The 18,288-nt window shown below is 39.0% G+C and overlaps 2 protein-coding genes across 2 annotated transcripts; one reads left to right on the forward strand and one right to left on the reverse strand.

Moving 5' to 3' along the window:
- LOC143847083 (uncharacterized) lies at positions 1 to 7,632 on the forward strand. Its single transcript, XM_077355762.1, has 2 exons — positions 1 to 514; positions 7,369 to 7,632. Exons 1-2 carry the CDS (start codon positions 41 to 43, stop codon positions 7,372 to 7,374), a joined length of 480 nt encoding a protein of 159 aa, XP_077211877.1. The 5' UTR covers positions 1 to 40; the 3' UTR covers positions 7,375 to 7,632.
- A 2,586-nt stretch (positions 7,633 to 10,218) lies between these two features.
- Positions 10,219 to 18,016, reverse strand: LOC143847084 (Galactose oxidase/kelch repeat superfamily protein). Its single transcript, XM_077355764.1, has 2 exons — positions 17,643 to 18,016; positions 10,219 to 12,143 (listed from the first exon to the last, which is right to left on the reverse strand). The coding sequence occupies exons 1-2, from the start codon at positions 17,703 to 17,705 to the stop codon at positions 10,899 to 10,901; spliced, it is 1,308 nt and encodes a 435-aa protein (XP_077211879.1). The 5' UTR covers positions 17,706 to 18,016; the 3' UTR covers positions 10,219 to 10,898.
- Between the last annotated feature and the right edge of the window lie 272 nt (positions 18,017 to 18,288).

The following is an 18,288-nucleotide window of genomic DNA, read 5'->3' on the forward strand; positions in this document are numbered from 1 at the left end:
CCTCCTCAGTCTTCTTCAGACCAGTTCCTCCTCCCAAAAAATGTCAAACTCTCTTTCACTCCTCGCCTTATCCCTTCTCTTCTATATCGTAACAGTTTCGGCATCCGATTCCGAAACTCCCAACTCGGTCCACGATCTCCTCCCGAAATTCGGCCTCCCGAAAGGCCTCGTGCCCGATTCCGTTACGGCATACTCTCTCTCAGACGACGGAACGTTCGAGATCGAACTATCTCACTCGTGCTACGTGCAATTCGACGATCTCGTCTATTACAGCAAAAAAATCACCGGAAAACTCTCGTACGGTAGCATATCGGATCTTTCCGGTATTCAGGCAAAGAAGGTTTTCGTTTGGGTTTCGGTTACGAGCATCGAGATGGAAGAAGGATCGAACGAGATCGAATTCCACGTCGGGTTTCTGTCTGAAAAGCTTCCTGTGAAGCAGTTTGAGAGCATTCCCACCTGTAAAAATAAGGCCTTGCAAGAGAGTCTGAGAGGTGTTTCTTCTATTGCAGAGGTATAAAACCCTAACCCTAGATCTTTGTCTTTTTCTTTCTTCAGAAGTCTTACTTTAACAACCAACGGTAATACCCCTTTTTACTTGCTGTTAATTACACTGACTTAGAATATTAAGGGAAATGATAGCAGCACAACCATGTTTTAATAATTGCATAAACTCTGCTTGTCTTTTTTTTTTAATTGGCTTGTCAGAGCTTTTTGGGAAGTATAATATTTTACCTTTGACTGCTCTTTAAATGATAAAAGACAAGATAAACTTACTACAATTATTAAAACATGGCTGTGCTGATATTATTTTCCAATATTTATTCAGCCTTTATTCCTGGTTTGGTGGCTTGTGGGACCTCTCTAAATTGTGGGTCAACCCAATCTCCATCTCGTGGGTGTATTGGAACCAGTCAATGGTTGGGTGTAGATTGGATGGAGCACAATTTAGGTTTTAGGGTGATGGTCATGAGGACCATCGGCTTTTCTTATGCTCTTCAGTAAATAAGTTTATGGGTTTTCCATGGTGACTAACTAAAAGTCCACTTGAATGTTTTCATTTTTCTTTTTATTATTATTCATCCATTTGTTTTGTGCGTATCTGCAATCATTCTGGATGGCAAGTAAACATATTGACATTTTTCATTTGCACTTAAAGAAAGCTAATTAAGGACTAGTTGATTTGCTTCTCTGTATGATGCATATTCAAGCTGTGGTTTTAACATTCTTGATTGCCTAATATGGACTTATTCAGAATTTTTGTCCTCACTACATCTCTCAAAATAAAATAACATTAAACTAAGTTAAACAAAATTAGCTTCCAAAAAGACACTTCTAGGAGTGGCACAAATCTTTTGATTTGCTAGATTCGTAGTATATTTCAAATTGTTCAGTTTTCCATGTTTCACTTTTGGGGATTATTCATGTAAAATGTAATTGTTCCATTTAAAAAAAGAAGAAGAAAAAAAAGAAGTAATTGTTCCACCCAGGTTCACATTCATTCCTTTCAAAACAAAATCCAGGTTCACATTCACATGATAGTGCAATTAACTTCCATTCATGCATAATTATTTCTAAATATACCATAAAAAAATAATTAATTCTAAATATAATAACCAAACTATTGTGCTGCTTTCTTTCTCATGGAGTTAAGATTTTTGAAGCAGAAAATGTGCATTTTGATTGGGTGTCCCTTGTTTTAATAATGACACTTCTCTCTTTATTTACACTTTTCTAATTAGTTGTTATAATTCCCGAGAACTATTGACAACCAATCATAAAAATGATTAATAAAGTAAGGAGTGTCATCATAAAATAAAGGAGCATGGTTCTCATTTCCTTATATAATCTATACATTACAAGTAATTTATAACTGTTGGGGTTGAATTACAATGTAATAAACAAAGAAGAGTCGGGTCTTCATCTAGTGAGAGTATCGGATTTCTGGTGTGTATCAGATGATACATCATAATGTGTCACCCAAGGAACAGGAGCGGAGGCACAAATAGTGTGTCGGGGGGGGGGGGGCAAAGTGTAAATTAGTCCAGTGACCAGGCACATATAGAGTTTCACATTCCTTTCATCATAATGTGTCACCCCCCTACCCCAAAGACCAATGCAGGCAAAGTGTAAATTAGTCCCCCCCCCCCGGTCGCCCCAAGTGTAAATTCCTTACTCCGCCCCTGCCAAGGAAAACATTGAATTACATGATCCGATGTGTTCTTTTAGATGAATATTGTAGGTATCGGACAGTGGTACATACACTGTTGTTTCTATCATCCAACTAGAAAACCAAGACATATTGGGTGATGGGCAACACCTCAATATCTTCCAATACATCCACAGAAGATAGGAAGGGTGTCACTAAAGAGGGATTTCTTGGTAAAAGCATCCAAAGAGAAAATAAGGTGAAAGCAGAAATGTATGGTTATATAGCTCAAGGCAGGCAGCAGAATTAAGCTCGTCCACTAGACATTTAATTCTAAAGAAAATACTCGGAATAGGTAAACATATCAGACTAATTGCTTAGATGGAGATTTTATGTGTAGCCAAGTGAGGTGGTGGAGGTGATTCTCAACTACTTTCACCACCTTTATATGGTTGATGAGTGGAGGAAACTGACAACTAATGAATCACATTTTGGTATCCTTTATATAAATTTGATAAATGATTATAGAGTTTCTAAAGAAGAGGAGCTTAAAATGATAGCATTTGATCTTAGTATAAATCTTGGGATGGATGGATCTTCTCTTGGTATTTTTTGTGATTTTGGTCTCTTGGTATTTTTTAATTTTGTTGATCTTAGGATAGATCTTGGGATGGATGGATCCTCCCTTGGAATTTTTTAATCTCGTTGATCTTAGTATAGATCTTGGGATGCATGGATCCTCTTGGTATTTGTTAATCTTGTTGAGATATCATTAAAGGAGATCTGATAGAGGTCTTTCTTGCATTGCATGATTGTGCCAAGATCAATAAAATCTGGAAGCAACTTTCATAATTCTAGGTATTAAGGAGTGTATTTGGGACCTTTGTTTCATGAGCATTGTATTATGATTAATTGATTATCACAAAAATGGTACCGATTTGGCTTTTGTGGGGTTATAGGTGAGATTTCTTGGCTCCGGAAGCTATTGTGAAAGGTAGGATAAGCAAGCATCTAGGTGGATATGGGCATTCTAGACTTTGTTTCATGAGCATTGTATTATGATCAATTGATTATCACAAAAATGGTACCAATTTGGCTTTTGTGGGGTTATAGGTGAGATTTCTTGGCTCCGGAAGCTATTGTGAAAGGTAAGATAAGCTAGCATCTAGGTGGATATGGGCATTCTAGACTTCACGTTTGTGAAAGCTATTTGCTTAAGAGTGATTGGTTCATTTCCTTTAATCTCCGTACACCTAACCACCACCACCCTGCTGCCGCGATCATGTAAGGAAAACTTCTTTTGAATACTCTCCATTCTATCAATGACACTGCATAGGTTGGAAAATAGGAACATACAGAGTATGGGTACAAGTTAGCAAGATCAAATTTAATCAAGGCTATTCTTCCATCAAGGGATAGGATTCCTTTTTTCTATGCAAGCTTTATTTTAAAGTGCTCCATTATCAGGTTCCATTTAGTTTTATTCAGCTTTCACACACATAATCGCAGTCCCAAATAAGAACATGGAGGATCAGATCCTCTACATCCAAGACCTTTTAAAAAAAAGATCCTCTACATCCAAGTATAGATGCTATATCCGCCACCATCCTTCTTCCATTTTCACTCACATAACTTCGGCTTTGGAAAAATATCCCTGCTGCCCCAACACACCCCCTCATAACACGTTATTATGGCTTTAAGGTGCCATGCTTGCCACAACCCCTCAACTCTATCAAGGACTCTAACTCTGAGGTCCAATGTATCTGCGAGGGTGAATGATGATGTACATTTGCTAAGGTAGGTCTCAAAGAAATCTCAAGATAAGGACAAGCTTTGAGTAGTTTTGAGGGGTTGAAATGTGCCCATCGCCTAGTAAGACTTGTATTCAGTTGTGTTTAGGAGTTATGTTTCAATTGAAGCAAATCTTAGTGAGGATCCTGCAAGGATACCTCTCCTAGTTGCATGTGTTCTACCATTGGAGTGTTACATCCTTTCCAACTACTTCAAGGTCGACCAAGGAAAGAATTGAGCCACTGCTAGTGCATTGCAGATAACTAGATAAGGCTTATGCAAGATAAATGTATCTAGCATGCTAATCGTATGGGAACCCATGGATTACTGCTGTTTATTGCCTCATTTGGGATTCTGTTGGAGTTCGATAATGCCGATAATACTGTCTCATTATTTTTTTTGAAAAGTAACTTTATTAATGAGAATAGCACCAAAATACATCAATCGGGGACAAGATGTTCCCGAAAATCAGAAGAAAAAACAGAAGCCCCTAATTGGGATGAGAGTCCGATACGGGTTGATAAACTAATCGAAAACCCGGTAAGTGAACCCCCTCTTTAGCCAAGACGTCCGCATCGGAATTTGCAGTCCTTCTTTGATGCTGTAAGGAGGGTTTGATGTCCCGCACTAGGTCCCGAATCTCGTCGATAATAGCATGGATACACCAAGGACCTCCCCCTTTGTTCCTTGCCCAGCCCACAAAGTTGGAGGAGTCGCCTTCAATCATAAGAGGCCCAAGTCTGTTGTTTGAGAACCATTTTAGACCGGCTAGAAGAGCTTTTGCTTCCGCCTCGTTAGCGTCGCAACAACCAGCCGGACCTGTGTAGGTCATAATTGTTTCCCCATCAGAATTTCGGAGAATGCCACCGATCCCAGCCGGGCTGGATTCCCTAGAGCGCTTCCGTCGAAGTTCAACTTCATCCACCCCTCAGGCGGTGGATTCCATTTCGGGGTAATTTGGTTAATCCGCCTCTTCTCATGCGATACGGAGCACCACTGTCGAATAATAGTTCCTGCTGAGTAGGGAATTTCATCATTTCGTCGGGCCCAAACAATAATAGATAGTTTCACTTCAAGCAGGATGTATCGCCACGATTTTTCCTTACCGGTAAATATTCTTGAATTGCTTTCCAACCAAATATGCGACAAGATCGCAAAAGGCACAGCAGCCCACATGCTCTTGCCGATGAAGCGATTGAAAATGCCCCTCCAATGAGTAATCATTGGATCTATTCGATAATCCATGACCCAGCTTACCCCAAATAATTTGAATATAGCCATCCATATGCAGTAGACGAAAGGGCAATGGACGAATAAATGGTCAATGTTCTCTTCATCAGACATACACATTACACACCTGTTGGCAATATGAAAACCGCGACGTTTGAGTCTGTCGATTGTGTTGATACATTTGTGAGCAGCCGTCCACATAAATGCCATTATCCGAGGAGGAGCAATATTACGCCAAATACGAGCGTAATCCAAATCAGGATCCGAACCTTCATTCAACAGACGTAAGAAAGATCAAACCGAGAAAATACCACCAGGATCAGGGTGCCAAATCCATTCGTCTTCACCCATTGGGGATATGTAGTGACCCTCTAGCAATTCAATAAGAGATGTAAATATTTCAATCTCGGAATCCTTCAAGTTGCGTCTTAATCTGATGTCCCAGAAGACTCCAGCTGAACTTTCAGTCCGCCTAAGATAGTCGGCAATTGTGGCTTCTTTATTGGAGGCAATTCTGAAGATCTCCCGAAATCGAGATTTGAGACTTTGAGTCCCAATCCATAGATCCAACCAGAATTTAATTGAATACCTTTTCCTGCTTTGAATCTGAGGTGGGGTAAAAAAGATTCTTGAGCCGAGCATATAGATCTCCATGCCCCGGAACCTTTCCCCACCGCAATACTGTCTTTTCTGTGGAGGCAATACTGTCTCATTATGTCGTTAATATTTCGATGAAAGATTTTGTTCATTGTTGGTCTTTTCTCTTCAATCTAGTTGCTTATATAATCTCATATCTAGATCATAACATGGGGCATGTTTTAGGTATTTATTTTTCATGTTTTTGGGGTTTGTGGACAAAACCTCCCATTGGCCTTTGTTATCTGATTTTCTAGAGAGAACTGAAAAGAATCTAAGATCCCGTTCACATGGCCCCTTCTTAAACACCACCTAAAATTATTGACAATTCAATTAATTTTATGGAATGTTACCTTTAAATCTATAATTTACAGTGCATTCAGGAATATTACAAATAGTTCTAGGGAAGTGAAATATCCGCCCCTTTTGATTACTTGGGACACCCAGCAGCAGTGTACGTGGCAATCAGCCCCATCGAATACTTCTGACGTGAAGTACATCAGCCCCTTTACAGTCACTAATACACTGCTGCTGGGTGTCCCAAAGTGATCAAAAGGGGTGGATATATCACTTCCCATGGTTCTAATGTAGATTTTATCAAATATTTGTTTTGTACTTGGATTATTGTTGTGCTTTGAGAATTTTCAAGTTCGGCTACATAAGTAGGGACGGGAGCACGGTACTTTCACCTTCGTTTGGCTGACATTACATTGTTGTCTTGAGATTCTGATAATTAACTTGAGATATGTCCTTTCAGTTTTATGGGGCATGTTAATTTTTTGGGAGAGTTCTTTGTTGTGAGTAGGATATGAAGATTCTTTTCATGAAGAGGTTTCTAGAAGGATGGATTGTAAGAAAGGATCTTTTCCTTTACATATCTCAGCTCAGGCTCCCTCTCTTTTTTGAATGGTAGCTCAGGCTCCCTCTTTGTATCAAAAAACCTAGGGAAGCTTTATGGGATCTGTTTGATGAAAGATATAGAAGAAAGTGGCTCGCTCTCAAGGAATGGGCACACGTCCAGTTTGCAATCCACCACTCGTTGGACTATGACATAACAAAATGAGGTCACCACTATGTATCACTGAATTTACAGTAGAAGTATATTGTATTGTGATCTTTTATTTCATTTTTCTTGGCTGCCATTGTTTCTAATGCTTTTAAATTACATCATTTTTTTCATGTGGCCCATTATCTCCATTTTGTGCATCTTTGAGGTCCATTATCCTTTCTATAACAAAATTATACTCCAACATACATTTTGTTACATCATTTTCCAGCTAATTCCAGAAGAATTATGCCAATCTTCCGCTATAAGCTGTTAGTGCATTTTTTTATTACCTCATGGTTAAGGCAGAATGACCATGCTGTAGTCTGCAGCTACTCAGAATTTCACAGTACATTTTACACATGGTAGGTCTCAATTTGCTGCTGGCTAATATAAGATGGCAGAGATTATATCCAGATTCCAGAAAGGAGCTGTCAAGTGGCAATTTGATTTTAATTACCAAGTGGGAATCCAAATAATCCTCATAGTCATAATGACAATGTTTTGAATCCTGCAGGTGTGATCCAGTGATAATATTCTGTGTTGGTGCTACTTCTGTCTCAAGCTCTCCATGTCTCAAGCTCTTCAATTCGTTTAAATGTCGTGTACTAGCAATAAAAACAGGCAATGCCCTTATGGTTGTGAGTTCTTACGTAAATGTTTGTGCACTAGGAAAAACAGAACCAGACCTAAATGTTGTCTTAGACCAATGATTGTAATACTGTGTTTCTTTTATATATTCTGTCAAAAAACATGCACGGACAACGCGTCTTTCTCTCCATGTCGTGACCATGCTGTAGCCTACATCTATAGAACGGGAATTGATCTTCCAGTATTAGAATATACAAGGATTACTGGGAGAAAACCCAATATCAAAAGGCCAAGATCTCAAAACAATTCTCGCCCAATCATAACCCCTTTGTCTCTTCTTTCTAACCCTTCCTCTCTTACTCTCTGCTCTCATCTCATGTGATATTTTATTCAGTTGCATGGTTTTAGAAGAGACCTTATATACCAAGTTGTTATTCTAAAATCCTAAAACTAGCATCTAACTTTAGTCTAACTAGGAAACCTTGAGAGACTCTCCAAGTAGTGTCTACGTTACGTTTTGCCTACCAAAAACCCCAACTCACTCCTACACTAGCTAGTAAACATGACACAGAGAGTTACCTCATATTGAAACAAGGCACAAGCACAAAGAGAATTTGTTAATTTTGAAACCATATACAAAACCCCGACAATTGCTTTCTCACTTGGGGTCAAAAGAAAAAAGAGATTCTTTTTAGCAGGCCCAGATCCATCATCACTCACTCCAAAGCCGGTTGAATATGATTGGCCTTCCCCAATCGAGCTAGTTTATTACCAGACCTCTTACTCTATAACTTTCTTTTTGGAAGTATTTTATGCTCGCCTTTGGTACTCCAGAGAAACAAATCTTGATCAGAACTCTCCCGAAGACGTCAAAATAAAACAAGTCAAGTTCAGGACCAGCAAGTGCTAATAGCAGTTCTTAATATTGAAACCAGATACAAAACCTAACAATTGCCTTACTGTTTATTTTTTCCTTTTAATATCTGGTAAGCTGTAGTTAACTCAAATGTATCAGATAATCTGCTGATAGCATATGTGTTTTAAGTTGTTTTCAACTGATGGTTGGAACCTTAAATCTCTCACCTTCTGCAGCATACCTGATGAGTTTTATCAGTTTTAGATATGCCAATTAGTGAATGTTCTGAAATATTTTCTGTAAAACTGTGCTACTGCTAAATTGACAAATCTAACCCAGATGCAAGACTATAATTAGGAAGTTGGTCACTGTGCAGTGGTTGGACCCGACGATTTGGAGTTGTACTCTACAAGTATTAATAGAATAAGTTATCCACTCTTGTCCCACAAGGGGCTGTTCAACATGGGGATAGTTATCTAGGTTTTATTTCATCCATGGATATATTTGCTATTCTCTGTTTATGTCGACCTTTGTTCTTGGATAAAATATTACTAGAACAAAATTGGTGAACCGTGGACAATTTAATTTCGAGAAAAACTTATACCAGCAGGGTACTCAATCCCAGAAACAGCCTGTCCAGGATTTCTATCCCCATGATGAACAGCCCCATATGGATCTTTTGATTCTGTAGATACTGTTTATATGAGATCAGAGATAAGACAATGAGGAGACTGGAAATAGTGATCTTCTGAGTCAGGGAATGTACATAGATAATTTAGGCCCTGTTTGTTTTGGATTTTGAGAACGGATTGTGAGTCCAATAATCAGTTTTCGAATTGCAATCCATTCTCAAAATCCAAAACAAACGGGCCTAAATTTGAGTCCAATAATCAGTTTGAGTCCAATAATCAGTTTTCAAATCTTAATCCATTCTCAAAATCCAAAACAAACGGGCCTAAATTTGAGTCCAATAATCAGTTTTCGACTCGCAATCCGTAACAAACAGGGCCTAAATTTGGGTCCAATAATCAGTTTTGGACTCGCAATCGGTTCTCAAAATCCAAAACAAACAGGGCCTTAGCAATCTACCACGCTGTTTCTTGAAAACAATGGGATCCTATTTTTCTGAGATCTAGACTGTCCATCCGATAGGTAAGCCAAGAATGGCTCAGATCTCATCCACGTGCAATTAGAAATAAGAGTGACTTTGGGACTTCAATGACTTATGTTGGCATGATGGATGGTATTAGATTTTCTAGCGTTTGGTAAAATCATTTTCAATGGATTTTCCCCCCAAATTACAAGGAAAACTGCAAACCTGCTAGACCCTTAAATTTTATTTCTCATGGAAAATATTATTTTCGATCATTTTCTTTTCCCCAGTTCCAAACCCCCCCAAAAAGAGAGAGGCCATGGTAAAAACAAGAGGCACATTTATAATTCATAATATAGAGAAGCCATAGAGTGGCCTGAAATTCTCTAGAAATAAGTGCAGTATAGCCCACTTATTGAAATGATCTTAACAATTCATTTGTTGGGCCCTGCCCCAAAAATCTTCTCCATAAAATTAACTACATACGGTTTTACTAGGCGTAGACATACCCAAAATTTAATCTAGCCCTAGACACAGCCACTCTAGACTTGAGCCACTAGAAATTGAGATGTCTGCATCTACAATGGAACCAAGACCTAGTTTGGATTGCAGGAAATTTCTGGAAAAGTTTGGAAAAGAAAAACTCCTTCAAATTTTCTTAATTTTCCATTGTTTGAGAAGTTTTGAAAAGAGAAACTTCATCTAAGAAGGGTTCAATAAGATCTAATGTAGTTCTGTTCATTTGTTAAAATAAGCTACTGTAGGCTCTGCACTAAGCAAAACAAACTTGCCTTCAACCATAATTAGTGGATGAAGTGATGAACGATACCACATTTTGGTAAACAGAAACATGTAATCTATGTATTCTAATGGATTGTATGGGTGATCTACATCAATATTCACAAAGCATTCAAGAGAGTTCACATACTAGTAACCCATAACAGACACCAAAACCATAAGTCATACCTGAAGCTGCAAAGGCCTATGGTATTTTGCTCCTTTCATAGGTGTTCAAATGGCTAACCTTTCTATGCTAAAAAAAAAAATGTATGGATTTCCAGACTGGAATAAGATTTCTATCACTGTATCCTTTTCAATTGATTGGACCCCACAATGCTTTTGAATTTGTAACACATGAATCAAGAGAACATGCAGTAAAACGTCTACAAGTTGGTATCACTATCTGTTTCTAAATTTCGAAGCATTTTCTCAATTTCCTCAAACTCTCTCACTACTGCTTTTCTCCTATATGTAACCCGCATATTAATCTGTTCGATGTCGCATAAACTGAAAACAGTTTTTCCTTATCAGGCCTACGAAAAAGGGTTATCTTCTTTGATGTGAATGAAAGTGATCTGAAAGAACTTTTTAAAGTTTTTCTTTTCCATATGAAAACCCATCGCTTCAATCATCTCCCAATATCAGCATATCCCAGAAACTCTGCACTAAATCACTTGAATTCATTCGGAAAAGGCGGAAGCAAGTTGAGATTTTTCAAAAGACTTCCTCAGACCTGAAGCACCTGACAGTGGACAATGTGACTCTTGAGACCATTTCGACCTGCAATATTAGACCATAAGTTTGTAACAAAAGTCTTGAGGGGACCTTTGCCGGAAATAGTCTCCCATAGATGAGTGTTGCTCTCCAATTGTTTACCAGAAACATCAACCAGACTAATACTCATGTTATTACGGATTATGCAAATCTTTCCGTTGAGGGAAACAAGAGCCGCAGCCTCCAAGGCTCGCGAGCTCCCTAAGTGGAGTTTACTGTCAATGAACTTGTTCCACGAATCCGTAACTCGATCATAGACTCTCAGCTTGCATCCATCTCTGCAGTCCAACCCATAGAGCTTCCCATCTAATGAAATGCTAGGGTTACGCCATTCTTGAACCATCCCATCATTGACTGTACACCAGTGATTGGTAGAGGGTACATAGGCTTCACTCATGACCTGATGACGAGAATCACGCCCTTTGAGAAACCACCTTCCATCGTAAACAACCCCAATGAAGGGCACCATACCAGTGCTCATTTCGGTAATGAAGGTCCATCTGCTCTTGTTGGGGTCATAAACCTCAGCTGACCGCAAGGTTCTTTGGATCCCTTCACATTCCCCACCAGCAACATAAAGGCAGTTGTTTATGACACAGGAACCAAAACAATGTCGTTTCCGAAGCATATCTGGAGCTCTGTGCCATTTATTTGTCCGGGCATTATAAAAGATGACACGTCGCATAGACCCTTTGAGTGGATCTTTTCCCCCGAACAAGTAAAGGTGACAACCACTGAGAACAGCACAACCAAACCCTAGGGCTTCGGAATACTCTCTAGGGATAGGTGGAAGTGGCTGCCAAAGTTGATAGGTAGGATCGAAAGCATGCCAAGAGATCTTTCCATCACGGTCTCTTTTGATTACGTAAACCCACTCTTCGGCCATTCCGAAGTTTTTCCTGAGTGAGTAAAAGAAGTTCCCCGCTAAAAGCCGGAACCATCTTTTGCAGACGAGTCGAAGCTTGCTATGCTCAAGACGTGGAACGCGGATGAGGCAAGCTATAGCAAGATCATCAGGAAGGCCTGGCAGCAATGGGGCTTGGTTTCTATTCCTCTCCCTACGTGAGTTCTTAACCTTGTGCGCTTGGGGTTTGATATCAGGCTGGAGACAAAGTTTTGATCCAGGGACGAATTTTCTTGCAACCGCAACAGTTTTTAAGCCTGAATCTACTCTACAATAGCACGACACAGTTTCAACCTGCAATTTGATCCATGTTAACATACAGTTAATGGACCACTGACCATTCAAGATAGAATGATGACAAATCAATTAAAGCATAATGATTTTTCAAGCCTGCATTTTCAACTAAGATATCAAATAATAAGCAAAATTTTGCCGAAAGTCAAAATGAATCAGTAAATGATCATATGCATAAATAAAAAGGAAACAGCTTTTCTATTTGTGGAGCAATAAATGCTCACTTTCACCGTTCACATCCTTGAGATATGGGAGCTCAGAGTATAGAAAGTAGCAACCCCCAGAAGGTACACTCCTAGTGGATGCGGTCTCTGTATCTTCAAGAAGCTGAATCCTTCAACAATGTCTTCTTGGAAGATTCGACCAGGGAGTTTCTAGGGAGATTATAGGCGAGCAGTCAAAATATCTAGGGGTTACGGATATAAAGAGGGTCGGGGATCTGTTTGTTTTGCTTATTTTCTCCACGGAGGTTGAAGCTGAAAAATTCCACAACGTTCAGGAACCAATGGTATCGTTCTTCTTTTGGGATTTTTTGAAATGGAATCCAAACCTGCATACCCTCTCCAAGCAAGTTTGGATCCGGTTTTATAAAGTTCCTCTCCACACGTTGGAAATTTTCAACAAGGTCTATTAAAAAAAATCAACAAGTTGAGCAATAGCATGGGCAAGGTGGAGGAAATCATTCCCAAAACTTTGGAGGTGGTAGACCTAGATTTTGCTAGGGAGAAGGTATCGATCACTACTGGTTTTCAGATTCCAAAACATATTTGCCTGGAGGTGGAGGAGGAGCAGTTCATGGTAGAAGTTCAACTCTCGAAGAAAAGGAGCTCATAGAAGAAATTCGTCGGGCCGAATCTCCGGCTGATCAGTTAAGGCTCTGTTCACTCGCGTTCCCGGGAGACAAAATCCCGGGAAAACACCCCCTTTTTTCCCGAGAAAGCTAAAATTCGCATGTTCACTTGTCTTCACAGGATTTTGAAGGAGCCTAGGTGGAAAATGTCACATCTGACATGGAAATTGGGAAAAATGATGTGGAAATGAGTCTTTTCTCACAAGTGTAAGATTCCTTTTCCCTTTATTTTGGTCGGATTTGCTTTCCCAGGAAAACTAGTGAAAAAAGTGGGCAAGCAGTTTCTCGGGAAACCTTTTCCTGCACAGTTCCTGCGCAAGTGAACAGCGCGGGAAACCTTTTCCTGCACAGTTTCCCTGGATTTCTTTTCCTAATGCCACGTCAGATTCCCGGGAAACCTTTGCTTTTCCTTTCCCAGGAAAACAAGTGAACAAAGCCTAAGGAGAAAGGAGAAGGTGAACCGGGCAGCAGATCAGAAAGGAGAAGGTGAACCAGGCAGCAGATCTTTGTCCTACCGTTGAATCGGAAAAGGCAATGTTGTACCACTACCACCAGATAGATGGAGAAGATGAGATCAACGGCCGGTAAGAGGCACTGCAGATCCTACATCCAGGAGAGTTTCTCGCTGATTGTCAGAGATGGCAGGCAGAGCCTGCAAGAAGAATTACCAAAAGTGGAAGGGTGAGATGAAATCTTTTCTCACCCCTCCAAAACTTCTAATTTAAAGTAGGGTTTAGGGAAGTCCACAGCTGCTAATTCCCTTGTGTTAGGTGGCATTGTTTCAGCTCCCAAGGAAACATTGATGGAATTAGAACTCAGCAAAGGAAAAACTAGTTCTAAATTCAAATGTAATGGAAGCCGGGTTACTTCCCACAAGGCTAAGGTGGGCCATCTCAGACTTTCTAAGAGGCAGCATTGGGCGAAGCGTACGGAAAGTTTGTCAAACATATGCACACACTCTAAATCAGCAGGGGTCAAATCTCAGAAGGATAAGTTGATTTCGAGTTTATTGGGGCCCAATTCAAGGTATTATCAAGGCAATTCTTATGTGGACCCCGGGAATGAGACCCAAATTGCATTGAAGTTTATGGAAGCGACCATCAGAATAGGAGGTCCTTCTATCGTTTTCACACCTCCGATTCCTCCGGATATTGGGAAAACTAACTGCCGTAGGACAGAGAAGAGAAGACGAAGAAGAAGGGAAGTAGTAGGAAGAGGGAAGAAGGAGAATAGAAAGACAGAAATTAGAGGAGAGAAATCTCAATCAATATTATTTCATCAAAAACTATTAATCTCCAATACATGGCCTTATATAGGCAATTGAAATAACCTGGAAATAAAGTAACATAGAAAATAAAAATCCTAAAACTAAAATCATGAAAATAAAAATCCTAAAGCCAAATAACATGGAAATAAATCCCTAAAATCCTATTGGGCAAATATGCCATTTACTGGGCCTAAATTCTCATCACCTGGGTTTGAGCATGTTCCTGAATCAGATAAAGAGCAACTTGGAAGTAGAAAGCGACTTATCTAACACCTTGGTGTGGGCAAAAGGGATTAGCAATGGCTCATGGAGACTTTCTAATTTCCTTTACGAGATTAGAGCCGTGTGTGAGCAGAAGTATTTCTTTCGCGCTTGTTCCTAAAAGCGCCAACAATCTGGCTGGTCATCTAGCTAAATACAGAGCTTCTAGTGATTCTTTCTTTATGGGGAATTCTTCACCCCCCGATGTGCATTGGCCATAGTTAATCCTCTTTCTTAATAAAAGGCATCCTTTTTTCAAAAATAAAAGTAATGAAAATTTACCATTCAAAAATAAAAGTAATGAAAATTTACCATTCAAAAAAAAGTATTGAAAATTCAAATAGAAGAAAATTGATAGTTAAATTGTAATATCTATGGAACCATTTTAAAAAAATTGTAATCTCTCTCGAGGGCTACCTACCTCACATCTAGTGAGATTGTCTATATTTATGAGATTCTGAGATTCTTCATAATATTGTAAGCCCTTATTTAATCGCATGTAACCGGTGCACGGACCACACACTAGTTCTACACAAGGTTTTAAATTTTTCAGTTTCGATACCGGTTTCAGACCCCCCGGAAATCGAAATTTCGGCCGAAATCCAGCGAAACAAAGAAAACAGTATTTTATTTGATATAAAAATTCGGTAAAATATTAAAATAATTTAAAAAAAAAAAAAACAGGTTTTTGGGTTAAATTTCGGAAAAAACGAAATTTCGCCCGAAATCTGAAATTTCGGTCCGAATTTCGGATTTCGGTCAAAATTTAAAACCATGGTTCTACACAAACTGTTTATATTTAGTACTTTGCAAGCAATGAATAATATTGAAACCCCATTGTCTGTAAGAAACTTGTGATTGGTGCTTCATTAGACGAACAATGCACTTCTTCGTCACGAATGAATTCATTTTCTAACATATATATGGACAAACATTACAGATAGGGTTTCATTATTCACATCATGAGTCATTATTCATGAGTCACTATTCATGTCCATATTCACACGCCACATGTGATGGTATTTCATGGTTGGCGTTTTGGATTTAGGGATGTCTCTTAACACCATGGCTCAAGGACACACCATGTCACCCTAGCATTTCATTATTCACATCATGACTTGAAAGCATAAAAATCAATTGTAAAATCTCTTCTAATATTATTTCTATTAATGAAATTTTCATTTCAAAGTTGAATTGATCAAAAATAAATTATAGCAAACAAAAAACAAAGATAATATTCATAAGATTTACATCTAATTTGTTAACTGACTAAGATTAGTAGTTTTTTTTTTTTTTTTTTGTATGGCAACTAAGATTAGTGGTTAACTTCAAACACAAGGCATAAAATCAACTAAGTGACTAAATAACCATGTCATAAAGCAAAACCAAGACACCGGATATACCAAGTAATCATGCAACAAGTACTACATAATCACATTAACATAGAGCAACCAAAACATGCAAAAGGCAGCTGGCCTTGCCACCCAGTCACCCACTTGTTTTGGTAACTTTTCCATAAAGAGATGGTTGCGAAGGTACCGAAGAAAATGAGCTGACTTACAAAAATTACAATACATAATCAATGTAGGAAGGGCATTTTCAGATAAACAATAGTAGAAAAAGGAGTATTAGTTTGATAACTCTGTTATATAATAAAAACCATATCAAGTTTCAAAATCAGCACTTTTACTGACCAACTTTCATACATGGTGAAATGTTGACAACACAGAGACCTAAAAGCGCAAGGCAGTGGATTTTTCAGCTAGCGTGCAGGCAAAGGCTGGTATAGGAAACGTGTCTGAAACAATCTGCCCACGGCGAATTGTTTACACGATGTAGGTTTTATAGAACTAGCTAATGTGCTTAAACCTCTTCACTGCAATAGTGTGATTGGATAACGCAGTAGGTTTTGTAAAACTGACAACAACCCTGGGAATTGGTGTTAATTGATGGAAACACCTCCACTAGAAAACAAGCTACATGGAAATGCTTGAAGCAATTCCAAAGAAAAATGGAGACTTCATTTCCCAAACATTGTCGAACTGGACTTTGATGGATGCTCTCTCGGCAACCCTGGTCCGTTAGGGGTAGGGTATCTTTAGAGATGAGAAGGGAGATATTATGTTATCCTACTCGAGGCGAATAGGCCATACAGACTCAACAGAGAAGTATGAGCACCCTTAACAGGTATACGACTCTTTAAATCCGAGTTATAAGGGAGATTGTTAATCGAAGATGATTCATCAAACGTCAACTAATGGATAAACATTGATGAGGATGGTCCATGGAGGCTTGGTCAGATCTTAAACGAGATGGGAGGTGTGGTAGAGGGATGTCGGCCTATCCTTAGAAGCACAAATGAAATTGCCAGTCGTCTAGCAAAGAAAGGAATTGGAAGGGCAAATTGTATTTTGAGCAGGTGTTGCTCTTTGATGTAATCCTGTGATTTTTATTTTATTGGCTTCAGAAAAGAAATCCAAAGCAAGCATGTAGCTAATTTTGGGACCATATTTTTCAAGAAACTCTGAACAGCACAATGGATAAATAGACTCAAAATACACATGTTAACAAACAAATAGCGGTCTGAAAATGGCGTAATGCTGTAAAACCTGCACCTGACAGAAACTGTGTGCACAACAAGTCTACAATCCAACAGCCAAAAACCCAAGAAAAAATATATAAAATATCCAAAAAAGAAAAAGGAATATTAACTAGGCGACCATGTGGACTATATGAATATCACTGCCTAGTCCCTCATCAGAACCAAAACCCATAAAGCAATTCAAATAAAATAAGAGGAAAGAATTCACAAAATGCTACTCCCAGACCATGCCACCAACTAATTTCATTCTCTAAAGAAGAAAAAGAAATCTACCCATTTCCAAATAACCACAGATCTGGAACCCATCCCACCTTAAAATTGATTTCATAAAACCCCTAAAAATGTGATAGCACAGAGTTCTACTTTAAAAGCCCTAAAAACAAAAACCCAACATCTATATACTATTCTTTCACTTTTTCAGCATAAAATCTGCAACATCCCACATAACTGAATCTGGGTATTATAAGAAACATACAGAATAAAGATTTCAATGTCAAACAAAATGGAAAATCAGCTTACCAATGGGGCTTGAGCTCGAGAACCATCTCTCTGCATATTGGAAGAAGCTTCAACGATCTCCATCTCAAAAACCCACAAACATCATCTGAAAAAACTTGTCAAGAAAAAAGGCAAAAGGGTGTCAAAAGATAGAGGCATATGACCTCATTGTTCCTTCTCTGAAATGCAAACAACAAAAACATCATCTTCAAAACGTGAGCACTATGCATTTTTTTCTTCAATCTTTTGTAACCAAAGTTACAGCTGGAACCATGGCTTTCAACAACTACTTTTTTGTGGTCTTTTTTTTCATTTTAAACAAAAAATAAGAAATTACTATCCTTTTTTTTTTCTCCTCTCACACGGCAGGAAGTCAAGCCCACTCTCCCCAAACACACACCAAAAGTGTCACTAGTCAACTCTTTAATAGGAAAAAGGAGGGGTGCAGATCGGGCCGGGCCGGATCCGGTTCGGGCTGAGGCCAAACCCTAGCCCAACCCGAGCCCGTGTCGATGAAGGTCCGCCGTAACCCAACTTACTACCTCTAAATATCTCAACCCTAACCCAACCCATTTAACCCGTCTTTTTCAAATTGGGTCCGGCTGAGTCAGGTTGGGTTCGGATTGCCCCAGGGCAAAATGGGAAAAAATACAAAAAGAAAAGGAAA

This window comes from Tasmannia lanceolata, unplaced genomic scaffold, assembly GCF_043159265.1.
Source record: "Tasmannia lanceolata isolate RefF3 unplaced genomic scaffold, GAP_Taslan_0.1 ptg000015l, whole genome shotgun sequence".
NCBI classification, from domain to species: domain Eukaryota; kingdom Viridiplantae; phylum Streptophyta; class Magnoliopsida; order Canellales; family Winteraceae; genus Tasmannia; species Tasmannia lanceolata.

What these genes read in the sequence shown, in the direction of transcription:
- LOC143847083 (XM_077355762.1), top strand. Translation starts at nt 41, where the DNA reads ATGTCAAACTCTCTTTCACTCCTCGCCTTATCCCTTCTCTTCTATATC.
- LOC143847084 (XM_077355764.1), bottom strand. Translation starts at nt 17,705, where the DNA reads ATGGAGATCGTTGAAGCTTCTTCCAATATGCAGAGAGATGGTTCTCGA. An exon ending in CTCGAGCTCAAGCCCCATTG is followed by an intron (nt 12,144 to 17,642) that starts GTAAGCTGATTT and finishes ATCAAATTGCAG; the next exon opens with GTTGAAACTGTGTCGTGCTA.